The following is a 15,383-nucleotide window of genomic DNA, read 5'->3' on the forward strand; positions in this document are numbered from 1 at the left end:
GTGAACAGGCGAACTCACAGATGTGGAAAGCAGAAGTGGCTGGCGGGAGGAGAGGATGGGAAGTGACTGCCTCGCGGCTACAGAGCTTCTGCCTGGAGCTATGGACCACTCTGGAAACAGCTGTGGTGGTGCACAAGAATGCTAATGGGAGCAATGACATTTAAAATATACAAGTACCTAAAAATGGCTAAAATGGCAAGTTGTTACATATTGAATTATGTCTTACTCCTTACACTGCGATAAAATCCTGGTTTACCAATGATCTGAACATGAAAGAAAGAAAAAAATGTATAAAATTGTGTAAGAAAATACTGGAGAGAGGGCCTGGCACCGTGGCCTAGTGGTTAAAGTCCTCGCCTTGAACGCCCCGGGATCCCATATGGCCGCCGGTTCTAATCCCGGCGGCCCTGCTTCCCATCCAGCTCCCTGCTTGTGGCCTGGGAAAGCAGTCGAGGACGGCCCAATGTTTTGGGGCCCTCCACCTGCGTGGGAGACCTGGAGGAAGTTCCTGGCTCCTGGCTTCAGCTCAGCGCAGCACCGGCTGTTGTGGCTGCCTGGGGAGTGAATCACTGGACAGAAGATCTTCCTCTCTGCATATCTGACTTTGTAATAAAAATAAATAAATCTTTTAAGAAATATATATTGGAGAGGTTTTTTGTTTTTTTGCTTTTTTTGTTGTTGTACCCTCCCCTACCTCCCCAGAATGGGAAGATCTTTTGAGGCTATAGCACAAGAACCTGAAAAAGAGAAGCTCAATAAGTGTCAGAAAAATTTAAATTTTGCAGGGCCAGTGTGGTTGTGTATCCGCTTAAACCACCACCTGCAAGGCCAGCATCCCACAGGGCGTGGGTTCGAGCTCCAGCTGCTCCACTCCAGTCCAGGTCCCTGCTAATGCAAATCTGCAGCCGGCTGAGTGGCCCACATCCCAGGGCTCCTGCACCCCTGCTGGGGGGCCCAGCTGAAGCTCCCAGCTCCAGCCTGCCACGGCCTTTGTGCCCATTCAGGAAGTGAACCAGCAGATAAAAGCTCTGTGTAACTTTGCCTTTCAAATAAATTAAATCCTTCTTAAAATTTTTAAATTTTTGACATCAGAAACACTACAAACCAAGTTCAAAAGTAAACATTTGCAATAAGAATTCTTACACGCTTTAAGAGGCAATACAAAAAACTAAAGTAACTGCAGACTATTTCTCAAAAGGGGGCTGGAGCTCACCCTGGCAGCCGACACCAGTCAAGGTGCCTGTACCAAGCACTGAAATGCCTGGGTGGCGTGTCACCTCCTGGTACTGTGCACACTGGGAAGCAACGTCCCCTTAGCTCAGTCCCAACCGTAACAGGCCTCTGGAGGGTGAACCCAGGATAGAAGCATGTGCGTGCGTACTGTTTGCCTCACTGCCTCTCAAAATACACACAGGAAATTCAAGGTACGAATGCAGGTATTTGTTTCATGACGGCAGGACAGACATGGCAGGAGAAAAACAGGCAGGCAGGCAAACTGGCTAGTTCACACAGGCTACAAATGCGGGAAAAGAGAAGGGGACCTAATTTTTCCCTACGCAACCTTCCTTCTATTTAATTTTTACTGTTTCATATAATCCTAACCAAATGATTTACGTATTAAAATACAGCTTCTGAAATTAAGTCCTAGATTCCTGCCTGGATCTGCTATTCAACTAGACTTTTCTTGAAAAACTTTTCTCAAGTTGCGACTACCTGTAAGATAATCCACGGAGGACATGCCTAACACACAGCAACAGCAAGATGAGCTGCTCTGGGCCCAGCGGCGTGGCCTAGCGGCTGAAGTCCTCACCTTGAACGCCCCGGGATCCCAGATGAGCACCGGTTCTAATCCCGGCACCTCCACTTCCCATCCAGCTCCCTGCTTATGGCCTGGAAAAGCAGTCGAGGACGGGCCAAAGCTTTGGGAGCCTGCACCCGCGTGGAAGACCCGGAAGAGGTTCCTGGTTCCCGGCTTCGGATTGGCACAGCACCAGCCGTTGCGCTCACTTGGGGAGTGAATCATCGGACGGAAGATCTTCGTCTCTGTCTCTCCTCCTCTGTGTATATCTCACTTTCTAATAAAAATAAATAAATCTTTTTTTTAAAAAAAAAGATGAGCTTCTCTAAGACCTCCTTCCCTAAAGGTGAGAGCCTTTCAAAGAAGGTGTGACACAGGGACAGGCGTGTTAAGGGCCACAAACAAGCCTGAACATACAGAAATCATGGGCTTCCCAAGCACAAAATATACTTGCCACTTCAGTGCTCCTTAGGCAGCACAGTGGCTCACAGGCTCATCCTCCAGCTTGCAGCGCCAGCATCTCTTATGGGCTGCAGGTGGTGTCCCAGCTGCTGGACTTGCCCGCTAGTTCCCTGCTTGCACCCACTTAGGAGACCCGGAGGGAGCCCCTGGCTCCTGGCCCCCAGTCAGTTCAGCTCCAGAAGATACTGCTCTCTCTTTCTGTAAATCCACCTTTCCAATAAAAATAAATAAATCTTTTAAAAAGCAGTATCTTTTTATAAGCAATATGCACATTTGATTAATAAAAAGAAAATAAATAATTCCATCATATAATTTAGGATTCACTTAGGAACCTAAAGTATGAAGAAACTTAGCCGCATTCTCCCTTTAGGATTATCTTAAAGCTCTAATTTTTTTCTCATAAAATCAATAGATTACACTTTTCTGATTTCCTAAATTCTTATTTGCTACTCCAATACAAGAACATAAAATTTTCTGTATGCTACATACAGAACAAAGTGAGGTACTGCATACTGCAACAGTATTTGATTACCACACCTGCGCAATGATATTTAAGCTACAGTGATAGTTTTTTTTTCCTAAATTTTTTGAAAGATCCAAACGCAAGTTTATGTTTAAAATGTAGCTTCACTTGTTAAAATACAAATCCAGCCTGTAGCCGGGCTGTGTGCCTGCCTAGGGGAGGAGTGCCCATGGGTGGGCCTTTAGGACAACTGCCTGGAGGCTTTTCTAACCAGCACAGGTACGCACAGCTAAGCACACTGGCTCCTTGGGGGGAAAAAGACACTCAGCGGCTTCCAGGACCACCCAATCGTGGAAGTTATTGGTATTATTATTATGTTTTGACCCGCACAGGTGCCTGTAGCCAGGCCACGTGGCTCGCTGCTGAGGGAACCTGGTGGGGCCCAGCCAAAGGCACTGGGTGAAGCCCCTCAGACCGCCCTGCAGAGCACCCTCACAGTTTAAAGGGTCTTGATTTACAGGGCGACAATGGGATTGCACAGGTGGTAGTGAGAGACGACCTGTGGTTTTTATGCCCAGCTTAGGAATTACAGCTGAGGGACTTCCACGGGCAAGTCCATAACGTGTGTGTAAGTAGGGGACTGACAGCAAATTGGCTTGGAGGGAGAACAAGAACACATTTGGTGCTGTAGCAACAGGAGAACAGAACTGGACAACTACCCCAAATAAACAAGGACAGCACAAAATCTAGGTGAATGGAGCCAATGGACATTGGAAGGGTGGTATCATCCTCAGATTGGTGAAACTGGTGGCATTCCAGAACTATCCAAACCACTTGGACAGAACCCTTGGAATATGCACACACAGAGACTCTGGGTTGATGTGAGGTGACGGTTCCCCATCCCTGGGTTCTGGGACATGTGGAAACTCATGAGTGGTTCCCCCTTTGTCTCTCCCCTTCCCCAGAAACAAGAACAAGAAATAGCAAATTTGAAAACAATGAATACACCCAATTTTCCCTAAACCTCAATCCATCCCACCTGATCTACCATGTAATCATTAAAATAAAATTTATCTTAAATATATACATATATATGTGTATGTATATATATGAATCCAATCAGAAGCAACTCCCACTGTCAAGGAGAAACTATAATTTTCTAACTTTGCCCCCTGTTCCTTTAGTAGGGACAGAGGGCACAAAGTGTGGAAGCCATTTAGTCTTACTTCAATCCACTAAAAGAATTCCTGGAAGCAGTGTAAAATAAACTAAAAGGAATTGATAGCTTTCAGAGTACAAATGTTCAAATAAAGAGAAAGGAGAAAAAACATACAGTATGATGTGTTCTCAGAGGAATGAAAGTAGTTTCAAATAAGCTTATAAATGATCAGTGTCATGAACCAAGTGGAACTTACAGAACAAAGGCACCTTAAATTGGATATACAGGAATTCAAAAGGAATCAGAAGAATACATTGAAAAAAAAACATGAACCAGTGATAATACTGCAATGAAAAATGACACCAGAGCATTCCGTTTCTTGACCAGGACTCCTTACCCTGAGAATCACCAACTACAATGTCTTTTTTTCCGGGGGTGGTGGGGAGGGGTCTTGAGAGTTCACAGAAATTCTATGCTAAATTTACCACACACGTAGATATATACACATTTCATCTTAAAGATGTCAAAAGCCATCCATGATATTTAAAAGTATTTTAGTGCCGCAAAACAACTTTTTCAGCCATTTTTACTTCTGTATAGTATATCAGAAGACGTTAGGGGCCAGTGTCCTGCTGTGGTGGGTCTAATCGCCTCCCCTTAACACTGGTATCCCATACAGGCACCAGTTCCTATCCTAGCTGTTCCATTTCTGACCAATTCCCTGCTAATGGCCTGGGAAAAGAAAGGGAGGTGTACCAAATGCGTGGACTTCTGCCACCTATGTGGGAAAGTCAGATGAAGCCCCTAGCTCCTGGCCTCAGGGTGGCCCAAGGCTGGCCACTGCAAACAACTGCGGGCGGACCAGCATTAGAAAAATGCTTCTCACTTTGTCTCTCATCTCTCTACAACCCTTTCAAAATACACAGAATCTTTAAAATAAATGTTAAAATATCATACCTTTAAAAACATTACACTCATAACTTTTTTTTGAAGATTTATTTGACTGACCCAGCTGCGTGACCCAGTGGCTAAAGTCCTTGGCCTTGCATACGTCCAGGATCCCATATGGACGACAGTTCTAATCCCAGCGGCCCTGGCTCACATTCAGCTCCCTGCTTGTGGCCTGGGAAAGCAATCGATGATGGCCGAAAGCCTTGGGACCCTGCACCCGTGTGGGGAGCTGGAAGAGGCTTCAGGCTCCTGGCTTCAGATCGGCTTAGCTCTGGCCATTGCAGCCACGTGAGGAGTGAACCATCAGAAGGAAGATCTTCCTCTCTGTCTCTCCTCCTCTCTGTATAGCTCACTTTCTAATAAAAATAAAAACAATTCTTTAAAAAAAAATTTATTTGAAAGGCAAAGTTCAAGAGAGAGACAGAGAGACAGAGAGAGAGAGACAGAGAGACAGAGATCTTCCAAATGTATGCTATGGCCAGTGCTGGGTTGATCCAAAGTCAGGGGCTAGCAGCTTTTCCCTGTCTCTTGTGTGGGTGCAAGTGCCCAAGGTTTCGGGCCATCCTCTGTTGCTTTTCCAGACACATTAGCAGGAAGCTGGACTAGAAGTAAAGCCTGCGATGGTGTGGAATGTCAATGTCACCACCTGCTCCACCAGAACAGCAGCCCTGTTCTGGTTAAATTCTTAACAGAAATTATCTTCTACCTTGCAGAGCTGTTGTCTAAAGTAAGTGCTAAGAATAAGTGTGCACACAGCGTTGCAGCGAAGTGGGTAAGGCCAGCAGCACCGTTTTGAGTCCCAGCTGCTCCACTTCTGATCCAGTGCCCTGCCAATGTGCCTGAGAAAGCAGCAGAAGATGGCCCAAGTCCTTGAGCCCCAGAACCCACAGAAAAGATCTAGAAGAAACTCTAAGACCCGGTTTACAGCCTGGCCCAGCCACAGCCATTGTGACCATCTGAGAAGTGAACCAGCAGAAGGAAGATCTCTGTCTCTCTTTCTCTGTTTCTGTCATTCAAATAAATAAATCTTAAAAAAAAAAATTTAAAATAAATAGAAAGGGCCAGCCTTTGTGGCATCACAGGTTAGTTTGCTGCCTAGGACACTGGGGTCACATCCAGCTCCCTGCTAGTACACCTGGGAAGGCAGCAAGAACGGCTCACATGCTTGGACCCTGACACTCACTTGGGAGACCCGGGTGGAATTCTAGCTCCTGGCTTCAACCTCACTCAGCCCTAGTTGCACAGAGAATGGAAGGTCAATCGATCTCTCTCCAACCCCTTCAAATAAAATAAATAAATCTTAAAAAAAATGAAAGAAAAAATTCAGTATTCTGCTCAGGAGTTAGAATATATTCTTAAATGTTAGCCTGCTGAACTGTAGCTCTTCCTCAGTCATCAGCTGCTGTGTCTTCATATTTACAAGCTACACTGATTATAATCTATATGCTAATTTATTAGTTTGAATATTACTTAAATATTCTGACTCCAATAATCTTCCAAAAATAATAATTTTAATGGAACACACAGTGGATCAAAAACGAAAGGAGGTATGTAGAAAATCTAGATTAAGAACTCCCAAAGTAAACAAATCACACACTCACATATATATATGTATACATGCACATGAACATGCTTGAGAAATGGAAAATACACTTACATGAACTGTAATTTGGTTTGCCTAACTCTACCCGCCTATATCTCTGGTTTAGCTGGGCTATTCTGAGGGCCAAAAGAAGAAAATAAGGACAGTGAACAAAACAACAACCGCAGAGCCAGAGGCAGGATTCACCTGGAGCGTCATGACCCAGAAGAGCTTTGAAGATTCTAACGGGCCAGGGCTGTGGCATGTGGCGTGGGCAGCCTACATGGGCACTAGTGCAAGTCTCAGCTGCTCCACTTCCATTTCAACACCTGGGAAGGCAGTGGAAGATGGCCCAAGTGCTTGGTCCGCTGCACTCCCACGGCAGACCCAGAAGAAACCACTTGCTCCTGGCTTCTCACCAGGCAGCTCCACACTGTGGCCACTTGTGGAGTAAACTGGAGTTCAGATTCAGAGGTTCACAAACCCCTCCCAACCCCTACCCATGGATCCTAGAAGCTGTTTTAAAGGCCTCAAGTCCCCAAATGATCTTACCTATTCTAACACATTCTATTCCTTCTTCACAGTTAAAATTGATTCCCTCCGTTAAGACTTATCTCAAGTGGATCACAGAAAGAAACTATGTCACGTTAGTAAATTAGGGCACTGCTGAAATGAGAACCAGAGAACTGGACTAGGTCACAGCTAGTGGACACTGGAACACTATATAAGCCAAGAGCATGCCTCGGACTAGCGTCAGCTGTAAATGAGGAGTTTGAAGGGGCTGACCATGGAAAACAGAAGCAGGGTTTAGCAAACTGGGCACACACATGGTTCAGGCCCAATCAGAAGATGAGAAACAAAGAAAAATGGGGCCACCCTCAAGGTGTCAGTGAGTTATGACACAATTTGATACCAGATGGAATAAAAAGCATATTAACTTCACTAAGGTTGACTAGAGAGTCTAGCCTGGAAGATGTATACCAGATCCCTATGCCACCACATAAACTAGTCAGTAGTAAGGTTGGGCGGCCCGTAGGCAAGGGAAGCGGGTCAGTAAGATTTGGTTTCGTTTGCTTGTTTGTTTGATGTGTTTATTTGAAAGGCAGAGTTACAGACAAAGACAGGCAGAGAGCTTCCTTCTGCTGGCTCACTCCCCAGATGGCTTCAATGGCCAAACCCTGGAACTTCACTCAGGGATCCCACATGAGTGGCAGGGGTACAAGCACCCAGGGTATCTCTCACTTTCTTCCCAGACATATGAGCAGGGAGCTGGATCAAAAACAGAGCAACAAGACTCAAACCAGCACCCACATGGGCTGCCTGCATCACACTGGCAGCTTAACCCACTACGTCACAACAGCAGTGCTGAGTAAAATAACTTTGATTCGCATGTAAAACTGGTACCCCACCACAACTACAGTTGAGCATCTCTTATCCAGAATGCATTTTGGACCATATACATTTCAGATTTTGGATTTTTCTTTAGACTTTTGCATACAGAACTCAAATTTAAACATAAAAATATTTACAGTTCATAAATACAGTGATTTTTGTACAACACCTTTAGAGTGCCTGCATTTGGACTGCCACCCATGTTAAGAGGTGAGGTAAGGAATTTTCTACCATTGTATCACGTCAGTGCTTAAAAAGTTTGATTCTGGGGCATTTTGGATTTTCAGATTAAGCATACTTAACCATAAAAAAGAGTGTCCTTGGGCCCGGTGGCGTGGCCTAGCGGCTAAAGTCCTCGCCTTGAAAGCCCCGGGATCCCATATGGGCGCCGGTTCTAGTCCTGGCAGCTCCACTTCCCATCCAGCTCCCTGCTTGTGGCCTGGGAAAGCAGTTGAAGACGGCCCAAAGATTTGGGACCCTGCACCCGCGTGGGAAACCAGGAAGAGGTTCCAGGTTCCAGGCTTCGGATTGGCGCGCATCGGCACATTGCGGCTCACTTGGGGAGTGAATCATTGGACAGAAGAACTTCCTCTCTGTCTCTCCTCCTCTGTGTATATCTGGCTGTAATAAAATGAATAAATCTTTAAAAAAAAAGAGTGCCCTTGATATCTGACCTCTAAAAATCAACTGAAAAATTACAAAATTTGCTGATTTAGGCCTATAAGCCCCAGGGATGAGGGGGTCTGGTGGGGCCTGGGCCACCTGGCCTGGGTCCTCGGCCCACCTGCACAGGGTCCATAAGACCCAGGCCAGAGGTCTGACAAGGCCCAGACTGCAGAGCCCGTGTCCTCTGGCCCACTTGCAAGAACTCATCCTCCTCAGTGGAAAAGACGGAGCAGTGGACAGCAGGCCCAGATGCACATGGAGGATATGGCAGCCCACTGGGGCCTGCAGAGGACATCTGGTGCCAGAGGAAGAACAGAGCAAATTGGACAACCACCCCAGGCAAACGATGACAGCACAAATCTGGGTGAATGGAGACGGACACTGGACTGGCGAGATGGACAGCATTTGAGAACTCTCAAAAGCACCTGGGCAGAACCCTCAGCACATGCGCCATACTGGGACCCTGGGTTGATACTGGGTGGCCGTTCCCCAGCCCTGGGTGTTGGGCTGGTTGGGAGGCTGGGTGTGGCTTCTCCCCTCCTCTCTCCCCTTCCCCCAGAAACAGGAAGAAGAAAAAATACAAACCTTGGAACTAATGATCACACCCACTTCTCCCTACCCCTCAAACCTTCCCACCCTGATCAACTATGAAAACATCATTAAAAATTAAAATAAAGAATTAAAAAACTGCTAACAATAATTAAGCTGCAAATGTCTAAGAAAAATAATCAATTAGGAAGTCCATGGTTCATAAACCTTAACAAATCAAAATTCTTCCTGAACCACCACTTACTAGAAACAACCCCATGACTTGACCTGAGCCATTTCCTTAGTTTTCTTCCTTTCCCCGAAAAGCTTACAAAACTCCATCCCTTTTCCTTTCCTCTGCCCGATTCGGTCAGCAGTCAGTGGTGACTGAAGGAGAGGCAGAAACGCATCAGAAACACTGCTCAAAAAGCCAGACTTGACTTCAGACTATGGTCACGTAAACACTGTGAATCCAACCAAATTTTCCAGAAACCTAACTTCTGCCAATTAACACCCTTTCAAGGCCAATTCCTGCAGACGGGCTCTTGATCCTACGGGCTATTGATTTCTGGCTCTAAAACTCATTCCTTCTATGTATTTCTCCAGCCTCTACCTTCTCTTTTGTGGCTCACCCTCACAATCACATAAACGTATCAAGTTGCACTTTTCTTTTGAGGAAGTCATTCATTCAACAAACACTTCCGGAGTGCTTAGCAACTGCTCGATCCTAGGCGCAGTCCAGGCAAGCATCGGCCTGGCCTTCCTGAAGCCCCGATGAGGCAGACGAGATAAACTGGGACTTTCAGAGTCTGCTAGACGGCAACCCCACAACTTACTCCTAAGAAATCTGTTAGCTGAAATCATGTTATAAAAACAACTGCTTTCGGAAGAGATCAAAGGAGTCAGGGGCCAGTTGTAGATTCAAAATAGTAAGTGTATTCTTGCAAGGATTCCAATTAGGCATACATAAAGCAGAAGTCTTACACCACTAAACTCTTAGCTGTATGCAGTTTTTGCTCAACAGCAACCCTTTTCTTGCCCTAGGCCTAGCAGTATTACCAAAAAGCAGCACACCTCTTCACAGACATTACCCACTGCTGAGGTAACAGAGCAGAAAGCCCATTTAATCGTGCTTTCCGACTCGAGCAGTGATCCTTTCAATAGCGGTTTTCTTAATGCAATTTGTGTTCCTGAAATAATCTGCTGCTGAATCATGGCCAATTCCCCCCATGAGAGGGGAAGTCATGGAAATGCTGTAAACTTAATGGGGTTCAGACCCAGCACTGCACTGTTGGGAAGGCCCTCCCCACTCCACCCCAAAAGAAGTGAGACTTCAAGAGTGAGTAGAAGGTCAACCCATCTGGACAGTAAGTAGCTGGACTCTATGTTTGGTATATGTTTGCAAGGAAAGAATCTTGATTGAATTTGAACTGTAATACTGCACCAAGGTGGAGGAATCCACCAGGGGGGAGGGGCGTGGGGAGGGGTGGGGAGATTCCCAGAGCCTATGAAACTGTCACATAATGCATAATAATTAATAAAAAATAAATAAATAAAGCGCAGAAATCCCAAGATGGGAAAAAAAAAAAAAAAGAGTGAGTAGAAGGTAATTAAGCTGAGGGGAACGAAAGAGGGGAAAATACACAAACCAAAACACACACACACCCCTACACACCTACCTGCCTACCTATAAAGGCCCTAAGGGCAGACTAGGCAGGCCCATTTCCATCAGGTGGAACACACAGCAAAGGGGAAGCAGGCGGCCGCTGACACCCGTGGGCCTCGTCAGCCACCAGATGTAGATTACCTACTTCTCCACTCCTCCGCCTTCCAGTCGGGCCTCTGGTAGAGTGTGCCACGCTGGCTTGCTGGTACTCCACCCCACCCGTCTGCTCCACTCCAAGCATCCCCCTTCTGGAATCCATTGAAACGGCTCTCTTGAAGGCTGACTTCCTGGTTGTTCCAGTCAACAGTCATTTCAGTCTTGCCATGATTTGTCCTCTGTGCGTGCAGCACCTGGCCCTGCTGCCCACACCCCCTACCGTGACCATCCCTTCGCTCCCCGTCCCCATGGCTATTCCTCTCTGATCTTGGAAGCTCCTCCTCTCTACCCATCCTCTTAAACGTTGCTGACTCCGCCATTTCCAAATCCCCTGGTGTCTTCCCTGAAGCAAGCACCTTATTCAGGTCTAAGACCTCAAAATGTCAACAGCCTTCTCATGATTTCCACAATTATATTTAACACCTCAGGCCTCTGTCTCTCTTGAACTCCAAGTGTATATTCAACTCTCTCCATTTCAGTGTGTTACAAGTAGCCCAAACTGAACTGCAGAGCTTCAAAACCGAGAGCATCTACTTCTGGAACATTCTGCATCTATACTTCCCTCCCACCCCACCTACCTCAGGAGTGTGTCACTTCTCACAGTGTTCGCCCACAGATGACCTCCCTGTCTAAGCACAGCCCCATGCGAACCGCCAGAACAATCCTGCTAAGTCAGTGAGACCACAGCACTTCCAGGCCTGGAAAGCCTCAAGCAGTCTCTAGTCACTATTCCAGTTCCTTAGTCCATTCGGCCTTATCATCCAGCTCCCCAACTTCACAGCAGACAGGAAGAGGGGCCATTCTGCTGGTAGCTCTCAGGATTCTGAACTGTGCCCTGTGCACACAAACGTTCCCACCCTTTCAGTTCTCTTGGCCAGGCCAAGCTCTCCTTGAAGAGATGGGCAAAGCCCCTGCTTCCTCCAGAATCTTCAGCAGAAGCCATGGGCACCCCTCTGCAGAAACACAAGAGTTCCAGGTAGCTACTCCTAAGCACACACTGTTTTACACAAGCTTTTCACTGATCAAAACTTCATTTCCTTGTGTGCATACTACTCCCTACTAGGTCGAATCTGAGCCAGGACAACACCTTCAGTTAGGAACCCTCAGAGCCAAAAAATGGCATATGTCAGATACGTTATGAGAACAAATGAAAACCTGGAATTGTGGGTCGGTGCTCTGGCGTAGTATGCTAAGCCTCCACCTGCAACATCACATTCCCATACAGCTCCCTGCTGACAGCCTAGGTCTCTGAGCCCCTGAGCCCACGTGGAGACCCAAAAGTTGCTACCCTGGCTTCCGACTGACACATTTCCAGTCATCTGCGGAATGAACCAGTAGTTCTGTGTCTGTCTCTTTCTAACTCTGCCTTTGAAATAAAAATTAGTAAGTTTTTAAAAACGAATTTTGAATGAGGTCCTTCTGGGAACAGAGTCCTAGAATGTGAGACCAGCAGTCCGTCAAGGGCATTCTCAAAGCAAGGCCCGAAGCCGGAGCAAGAGCTGCCGTGGCACAGGTAGGCAGGAGGCACCTGCGGGCCACAGAGAGGCCTGAGAGCTGCAAGAAAACAGCAAGCACCAACTCTTCCCCACCTGCTTTCCAAACTGTACCGCCAGTGCGTCCGTCTCACAGGAACCAGCACCTTGTGCTTTCACAAAGCAACAATACAGCAGGAAGCAACCAAGTAAACCACAGGGCTCCTGGGTGTGAGGCCACAGGGTGGGTTCCTCAGCTCCCTGAAACTCGATGCTAAATGCTCAAGGATCCAAGTGTGGGCACCTCTCTGGCAAGAAGAATCATAATTTTCCTTGAATTCTACAGGATATCACCAACAAACCCTACTGACCAAAACGTTAACCTGATCTCAGCTGCGTGCACCTTTCTCACATCTGTTTTTACATGTATCAGTGGTACTGTGAGCAGCTACGGTCACTGTTAGAGCAAACGTACCCAGAGAAGATGCAGCTGGCACTCTCTCACACGGAATCCACCACAACATGGCATTCTCACACACAATCTACTAGAACATGGCACTCTCTCACACGGAATCCACCAGAACACGGCATTCCCTTACACGGAATCTACTAGAACATGGCACTCTCTCCCATGGAATCTACCAGAACACGGCACTCTCTCAGAATCCTATCAGAACACAGCACTCTCTCACACAGAATCTACTAGAACATGGCACTCTCTCACACGGAATCTACCAGAACACGGCACTCTCTCAGAATCCTACCAGAACACAGCACTCTCTCACACAGAATCTACTAGAACATGGCACTCTCTCACACGGAATCTACCAGAACATGGCATTCTCTCAAATGGAATTCTACCAGAACATGGCACTCTCTCACACGGAATCCACCAGAACACAGAACTCTCCCAGAATCCTGGTAGAACATGACACTCTCTCACACGCACTCTCCTGCTCAAGAGAAAAACACTACATTCCAACATTAACTACAGGAGACATTTTATTGTTATCTACTTAAATAAAATGGGATGGGCCTGGCACAGCAGCCTAGTGGCTAAAGTCCTCGCTTTCACGTTCCCAGGATCCTGTCCCAACAGCCCCGCTTCCCATCCAGCTCCCTGCTTGTGGTCTGGGAAAGCAGTCGAGGACGGCCGAAAGCCTTGGGACCCTTCACCCACGTGGGAGACCTGGAAGAGGCTCCTGGCTGCGGACTGGTGCAGCTCCAACCGTTGCGGCCACTTGGGTAGTGATCAGTGAATGCAAGATCTTTCTGCCTCTTTTCTGTAAATCTGACTTTCCAATCAAACAAATAAATCTTTTAAAAAAAAGGGGGGGGGGGCCAGGATCATCCCAACTCACAGGAAAGCTTTCTTTTCTCCTACTCTCTGCAGTATCAAAGTGGCATTTAACGAACCCATTTCATCTCACTAATATGCTCATGATTAGACAGTAGGGAATAAGCAGCTGCAGCCCCTTAAAGCAGATTAATAAGTCCTCTAAACTAAAATGTTAAAAAAAAAAAAAAAAGCTGGTCAGAGAGTTCATGCTACAGAATCAGTTCATCTGCGGTTAAAAGATCATGCCGAAGGGACAGGCAAGCGGGCACCGGACACAATGACACCTGCCAGGGTGATTGGTTCAATGTTTTAACTTGACTGGTACTTGCACGAGTGTGAAGGTTGTTGCTACTCATAGGTAAAACCCTGTGACTTATTACATTAGAAAACATGCCTTGGTAACCAAAAAAAAAAAAAAGTTAAAAACAATACTCTTGTCACCGAAGCCTCCCTCCCTTCCGGGAAGGTGACCCACACCCCACACTTTGGGCCCCTGACAGCCTGTGAGGACCTGAAGGCTGGGTGTGCCCCAGATGGGAGGCTAGGGCAGGCCAGCTCAGACAGGTCCCGCGGACACCAGCCTGAGCCCGCGACAAGGTGTCCACGCACGCACGGGGCGCTGGGGCCACCTCCACGCTGCAGCCGGAGCTGCGACCCGGCACCCATCTCACTTCTCTCACTTCTCCGCCACGCAGGTCTCCCGGGAACCCGCACCCAGGTCCCCCTCTCCCGGGGACCCGCCACCAGGCCCCCTCTCCCGGGGACCCGCACCCAGGCACCCCTCTCCCGGGGACCCGCACCCAGGCACCCCTCTCCCAGGGACCCGCCACCAGGCCCCCTCTCCCGGGGACCCGCACCCCAAGTCTCGTCTCCCGGGGACCCGCACCCAGGCCCCTCTCCCGGGGACCCGCCACCAGGCCCCCTCTCCCGGGGACCCGCACCCCAAGTCTCGTCTCCCGGGGACCCGCACCCAGGCCCCTCTCCCGGGGACCCACACCCAGGTCCCCTCACACCGGCTCCCCGCCGGCCTCCCCACGCCCGGCAGCGTCACGCTAGGACGCCACCCGCTCCCGCCACCAGGCGCCGCTGCGATGCCGCCTTCCAGAACGACCTCCGCGCTTGCGCCCACGACCAGACCGCGGCTCTAAATCTTTTTTTTTTTCCAAAAGGGGCAAGCAAGCGGTCGGCGCAGGCGCGCCCCTGACGCGGCCCGCGCTCCGCCACTTCCGCCCTGAGCGGGAGGCGGGGGAGGCAGGCGGGAGTCGGCGGGCGCGAGCCCAGGTCCTCGGAGGACGCCGGCCGCCGCGCGGTCCCGCAACTCACCAAGTACAGCGGCTGCCAGCGACACTGGGCATCCAACTCCTCGAACTCCCGCTCGATGGTGGCGGACATGGCGGCGGGCGCGAGCGGAGCCTCCGCCGGCCGAGAGGCTCGGGCCCCGCACGATCCGGGCAGCGCGCTGCCGGCGCCGCGCATGCGCGCGCCGCGCCCCGCCCCGCCCCCCGCGCCGGCCCGGCCGCCCGGCCTAGGGAAAGTACCTGAGGCGTCGGACGTCAGCGCGCCGGCCCTGCGCGCGCGCGGGGTCGCCGGGTTGCGGGGCGGGGCCCAGGTGCGAGGGGGCGGGGCCAAGGGCACGGGGCGGGGCCAGAGGGAAGGGCGGCCGAGTGGGGGACGCGCTCTACCTCACGTGTCCCACTTCTCTTTTTAAGTTTTGGACCCCTTTTTTTTTTTTTTTTTTTTTTTTTAGCA

General features: G+C 48.8%; 1 protein-coding gene across 2 annotated transcripts in view; it reads right to left on the bottom strand.

Annotated features, from left to right (window-relative positions):
* Positions 1-15,127, bottom strand: part of PTPN2 (protein tyrosine phosphatase non-receptor type 2) — a 102,447-nt gene extending 87,320 nt beyond the window's left edge. Inside the window, exon 1 of one of the 2 annotated variants that reach the window (XM_058678417.1) lies at positions 14,958-15,125. In XM_058678417.1, coding sequence (XP_058534400.1) covers positions 14,958-15,110 — 153 coding nt within the window. In that variant the 5' untranslated portion in view covers positions 15,111-15,125. Of the gene's footprint in view, positions 1-14,957 lie in introns of both variants that reach the window. The other variant, XM_058678416.1, reaches the window with a different exon arrangement.
* Between the last annotated feature and the right edge of the window lie 256 nt (positions 15,128-15,383).

Source organism: Ochotona princeps, chromosome 21 (genome assembly GCF_030435755.1).
Source record: "Ochotona princeps isolate mOchPri1 chromosome 21, mOchPri1.hap1, whole genome shotgun sequence".
Classification (NCBI taxonomy): Eukaryota; Metazoa; Chordata; class Mammalia; order Lagomorpha; family Ochotonidae; genus Ochotona; species Ochotona princeps.